Here is a 6380-nt window from a genome sequence, read left to right on the forward strand (position 1 = left end):
GTCGCAGGAACTCAGGGACAGATAGAAGATGACTATACCAACTATACAATATTACAGAGAATTACAAAGTATACAGAATAAGAATAGGGTTATTATGGGATGTATGTAGAGAGTATATAATATGAATGAACCTTTTTTTTTTCTTGTTAAGAAATAACAGGAATTACCTTCTTTTTACAACTACAGGATTATAATGTCATTTTTATTATGACAATATTTTATATTACCTCATAGAACAGTACAGTAATTCCTTAACCTACAGGTTAAGGAAGTAATATTGTGAAAGTCTGTTTGTTATTAATATGGACTGAGTTTACTGAATGACATTGACTATAAGATGGGTAATCTGTTCTTTAATGTTTTGACTGTAGAATATTGCATTTTCTTTTTTCTTCACAAACGGAATTACACACTTTCAAGCCATGAATTACACTTACTTTTATTTAATGACTTATTTTGGAAAATTGTGTTAAATTAGATATTTTTCTGTGACTGTAGATCTTACATCCCTAACCCTAACTCTAATTTGTAGTCAAGTTAACATTTGGGTATATAACATAAAACAATTTAGACACCTGATCTTTTCTCATAATTATGAGATCCTGATGTCATAATTATAAACTCTTTTCTCGTAATTATGAGATCTTTCTGATAATTATGAGATCAGCGGTTGATTGTTTTTAATCCAGTGAATGCAATATGCTTCGGTACGATTCTACTAATATTTAATGTAAATTTGTAATTTTGTTGCCGACTGATAAAACTGCACATTTAAAAATGGAAGTATATCAGTTTTCCTCTTTCTCAACATAATTTCTACACTTCTGCAGTCACAGTGACTTAATCTACTTTTCACTTAAATCTTACTGTTCAATCTGCAAATCACCATGAAACAAACTCTGAGTGGGTTCTCAATAAAAAGTCACCAACAGGTTAAGTTGGAGTTAAGGTGAAAACAAATGGTTCATAAGAGAATAAACAAAGTATCAAGTATATGTCATTATTATAAGACATTACAATGTTATAGACCTGTATTAGTTCACTATGTCTGTCTTTAAATTGTTGACCTTCCCTCCAACAAACCCAGAATAGCAAAACAGGATTGTGTAGAATATTACAAACCCACAGTAATACAGTGAAGGTTTAAATGTTTCTTTTCCATATAAGTTCCTTCAGCTTCTCCTTTTGTTCACTCGTGGTCACCACAACAGAGCCGAATAAGATAAGATAAGAATTTGTTTGTGATAGGTTCCAGCCAATTATCTTGTTTTTACTTTGATATTACTATATTTTTGAACAGTATACTATATCCCAGAACATTTGTGCTATCATTACTATAAAACATTCTCGGACCACGATCACAAAGAACTTTCCTCTGAAACATTCCGAGAACTTTACACCGAACATTTTGATAACATTTGACAAATGTTCTTATAACCTTTGGAGACATTTATTTTGTCAGCTGGGTAGGGACTTTATTTTTGTAGAATGTTCTGGGGGGGGGGGGGGGGGGGGGGGGGGGGGGGGTTGTGACTTTCCATAATATGAATGCTTGTTTGTTTAATTGCTTTGCAATATATATATATGCACGCACATGTGCACACGTGAGCAGGGGTGGTGACCAAATGGTGAGTGCGCTTGGTTTCAGTGCAGAAGTTTCCCAGTTCAAACCTCACTCCTGCCACATTTCTCCATGTAATGTGTCAGGAAGGCCATCCAGTGGCAAATCAACATGCAGCTCCACCTTGGTGAGGTGATGGTCTAGTAGTTAAAGCGTTAGGCTTAAAACCAGAGGATCGTTGGTTCAAATTCCAGCCTGACAGGAAAATCACTTAGGCCCCTTGGGCAAGGTCCTTAATCCCAGAGTTGCTCCTGGTATATAGTGAGCGTCTTGTATGGCAGCACCCTCATATCTTGGTGAAGGTGAGGCATTATTTGTAAAGCACTTTGAGCGTCTGATGCAGATGGAAAAGCATTATATAAATGCAGTTCATTTATCATTTACCTTGGATGTGCTGCGGTGACACCTAATGAAACAAGGGAGCAGCTAAAGGGACTTACATTACTCTTATATAGTCCAAGCATGAACATTATATCAAAATCAAACTTTCCATAAAACATTCCAAAAACATTACAGCTAACGTTCTGATAACATCTGACAAACGTGCTTAGAACATTTTGGGAACTTTATTTTGTTTACTAGGGGTGGGGGGGATTACATCTTGGACAGGATGTCAGTCTGTTGTAGGGCCACAAATAGACAAACAAACACATTCCCACAGTCATGCACACCCATGGTCAATTTAGAGTCACCAATTCACCAAACCTACATGTCTTTGGAAGTGACAGGAAGCCAGAGCACTCAGAGGAAACCCATGATAACACGGGGAGAACATGCAAACTCATCACAGAAAGGCCGCAGGTGGAAATGATCCCACGATGTTCCTGCAGTGCTAACCACTAAGCCACTGTGCCCCCCAGTGACATCAAATGTTTAATAATTAGAAAAAAGATATCACAGGAATCAAACTGGGTTTGTTGGTGAGATGAAATCTCACATATTCTTTATTTCAAAAATGTTTTAACCAGTGACACAGTTTAGACACGGTTGTCTTGGTCTGATTGTGTTTAGAATCCACTGATAGTAAGCTGGATGGCAGACATTCATGAACTCCACTGGGTAAGTACAAGCAGGTATACCAACTGAAGAAATGACGCCATAAATCATATCATTGAAAATGACTCCTCCACCCGAGTCACCCTGTGAGAAACAAATATTTGTTGTTTAAAATATATTTTGACATTTCAACACAATTTTAGCTTAGCCATGCTGAAATGCTAACTCACAAGACACGCGTCCGTCCCCTTGATGAGTTCCTCGAGGATACTGACCACAGAAGACATATCGGTAGAGCGTGAAAGGTGCGAACGGAATCTGAATTGGACTGAAGTTCGGACAGTTAACAACATTGATGTCTACACATTGCAGAGCCTGAGATGGAGTTACATCTGGACAGGAATTAAAACAGGAGATATTACACAGGAAAAACAAACATTCTCACTATTTATACACAATCTGAAATTCATTGAATGCGAACAAACAAAAACACTGACCAACAAGGATTCAAAAATAATAAATGCAAAAAGAAATTTCGAAGAATTAAAAGAACTCCAAATTATCATTACAAAATTAGAATAACAGAACAGAAGATCTGAGCAAAAAGAGTCTTTGCATTAAATGATTAAAAATGGTCTCACATCTTGTATTGTTCGGAAAATGATAAGTGGACGCGTGACCTGCCATCTGAACAGTCTGACCTCTGGAAAAAAGCATAAATGAATAAATAAGCAAATCAATAAATGCATGAATGGAGGAATAAATAAATATAGAAATAAATATTATGAAATATTTGCATAGGTTTAAAGTATGAAAGTACCGTGACCCGGGCAGTTTATAATCCAGAGGGCTGTATCTGCACTCCTGTATGTTTCTTTGAAAAATGCACACTTTTTGGAAGTTTTTGTACATTACTGTCAAAGGTTTGTGCTTTTTACATTTCGTGGTCACAAACAATAACCTGGCCGAACTTTATGAAATTTGACCAAACAGTGCACTGTTTACTAACCATCAAATCATCAACATTTATCTTTTCGTAACTTGTCACGTCCTTTTGATTTAAGATGTCTTGTTGTCTGGATACACGTTTTTCTGATGACTCCAGTGAGAATAAAGTTTTGTTACGTGGAGCACCAGCTCTGCACAAACATAAATATCAGGAAAAGCTCAGACATATTTTCACACGACTGGCAAAATTACAAATTGAATTCAACATATTTATAATCTGGCAAGAAGCTAATCACAGGGCATTTTTTGGTTTTAATTTTAAATCAAATGTATCTCCTTAAGCAACCTCTACAATTCAGAATCCTACTTTTATTGGAACTAACTGCTCTTCTTGAAGTTACCTTCAGAACATTCCCAGTTTTTGGTAAAAGTCCATGTTGTCTGTGCATGTGCAGAAAAAAAAAAAAAACAGACAAGAAAATGGAAATTTGGGCTTTAAAACTGATCAACACTTAAATCTCTGGAAAGATTTTAGTCACAAGTGTTAGAACTCATTCAGTGACATAAAGAGAGATCATGTTGTATAATCACAAGTTTGGGCTTTTTATGGCATATTTATATTTGAATATTTGTACTGTATCAGCTGAGAGAACACGCAGCCAGTCTGCTCTGTGTCAGCCTGATCCCGTCAGATCTCAGAAGCTAAGCAGTGCTGCATCTGGTTAGTACTTGGATGGGAGACCTCTTTGGAACACCAGCAGTTGTGTGTTTCTCCAGGTAAAACTGGAGTTGCGTCAGGAAAAGCATCCAGCATAAAACTTGTGCAAAGTAACAATGCAGATCTGCTGTATCCGCTGTGGCACCTCGATCAAAACGGGAGCAGCCGAATGGACAACAACAACTGTATCAGCAGAATTTGATCAAAAACACTAAGATTCAAAATCTAAAGGAAATCCAGAAATTAGTTTTGTGTTTGGTTGGAATGAAAACCTGCAGACAGTTGGCCTTCATGGCTCATGGTTTCTCATCACTTCTTTAACAAGACTAAAGGTGGACATGAAGACACGTCTGCTGCTTCCACTCGACCACAAGAGTGTTCAACAAGACCATCTGACATCAGATGTCAACGAATGTTTTCTTTTCTTCTGTGGTGTGAACAAGAACTTACGGTTGATGATTGCAGGCAGGAAGACGGACGGGTTGAATTTGAGTTTCCGGGTTTCGTAGTTTCACCAACATGATGTCGTGGGTCCTGAATCTGAATCTGTCAGTAAAAATCACTTTCATGGCGATCCGCACTGATCTGCGTCTTAGTCCTTGATGTTCACCTAAATATGCATACATGTCCCTACAAGCACATAAGGTTGGATAGATGATTACATGTTTCCTTCAAAAAACTTGTTGATGAATCCGTATGGTGTACACCACAGCAGACAACAAGTCAGCTTTTAGTTTCTATTTCCTGATCAGGGCAAAAAATAAATGAATAAAATATTGGTTGAATTCTATCACTGATCCACGTGTGAGTCACAAAATCAGTTAGTTAGTTAGTTAGTTAGATAGATAGATAGATAGATAGATAGATAGATAGATAGATAGATAGATAGATAGATAGATAGATAGATAGATAGATAGATAGATAGATAGATAGATAGATAGATAGATAGATAGATAGATAGATAGATAGATAGATAGATAGATAGATAGATAGATAGATAGATAGATAGATAGATAGATAGATAGATAGATAGATAGATAGATAGATAGATAGATAGATAGATAAACTGTCGCTTTCTTACCCTCCATCTATCCAGCAATGAGCTGCCGTCAGAATCCAGCTGTCACTGATCAGTGAGCCACCACACAAGGATTGATCTCCATTCGGCTCAACAGTTATCAGTTTGACGTGGTAGTGCCGTTCACCTGGTCCACAGTCTCTACCATGAATAATTCTCTTCTGCAGATCCACCACTGAGCTCACTGTGACACCTGACAAAGACAGTTCAAAAAGTACGAGTTGTTGCAGCAGCGGTTTGTACTCTGTGTACAAAAACCTATTTAACAGAGTTAAACTGACAGAATGAAAAATCAGACATCAATCAACCAATCAATGAGAGTTTAAAAAATCCTGAAACATTATAATCCATTCTTTCCAAAAACAGAGTATTCACATGAAATAAAACTAATACATGAATCATAACCTGCAGTTGAAACAGTTGTTGAGCGACTCACCAGCAAACAGCACGAGGAGAAGAAGTGTCAGCTGAACCATCGTGGTCACCGATCGTCCAAACCACTGACCTCTTTGCTCTCTCTTTGCTGTCACGGCGCCTTTTTAAGTCTGTTCATGCTGTCATGCTGATGTTTATCCACCAGTCACATCATGAACATTTATCAACTCAACCTGATTGGCTGCAAAGTTGCGCGAATTCCTTCAGCTTGTTGATCTTTATCAAGTATGGTTCTTCCTCCATCGATTCCTGAAGCAGAGAAAAGAGCAGCGACAACTCAGTCAATGAAATATAAAAATTGCCGGGTCAAAAATTGAGATGTTGGGCATCTAATCATGTGACTCTTATGTACAATAGGAGAAATGATTTTTAAGTTAACAGGTCAGTATAAATATTACTTATTAATTTTGATCAACAAAATTCATTTGAATCTTTCTAACTGAAGAAGTTTTAAGTTGAATGAACAATTAGATTTTTCAGTGGGATTCATTTAAAGGGTCATAGATAGATAGATAGATAGATAGATAGATAGATAGATAGATAGATAGATAGATAGATAGATAGATAGATAGATAGATAGATAG

General features: G+C 36.8%; 1 protein-coding gene across 1 annotated transcript; it reads right to left on the reverse strand.

Moving 5' to 3' along the window:
• Positions 1–2543: 2543 nt before the first annotated feature.
• LOC117526341 (kallikrein-7-like) lies at positions 2544–5909 on the reverse strand. Its single transcript, XM_034188408.1, has 6 exons — positions 5798–5909; positions 5365–5554; positions 4734–4913; positions 3259–3320; positions 2848–3009; positions 2544–2761 (listed from the first exon to the last, which is right to left on the reverse strand). The coding sequence occupies exons 1-6, from the start codon at positions 5835–5837 to the stop codon at positions 2757–2759; spliced, it is 639 nt and encodes a 212-aa protein (XP_034044299.1). The 5' UTR covers positions 5838–5909; the 3' UTR covers positions 2544–2756.
• Positions 5910–6380: the final 471 nt, after the last annotated feature.

This window comes from Thalassophryne amazonica, chromosome 15 (genome assembly GCF_902500255.1).
Source record: "Thalassophryne amazonica chromosome 15, fThaAma1.1, whole genome shotgun sequence".
Taxonomy (NCBI): Eukaryota; Metazoa; Chordata; class Actinopteri; order Batrachoidiformes; family Batrachoididae; genus Thalassophryne; species Thalassophryne amazonica.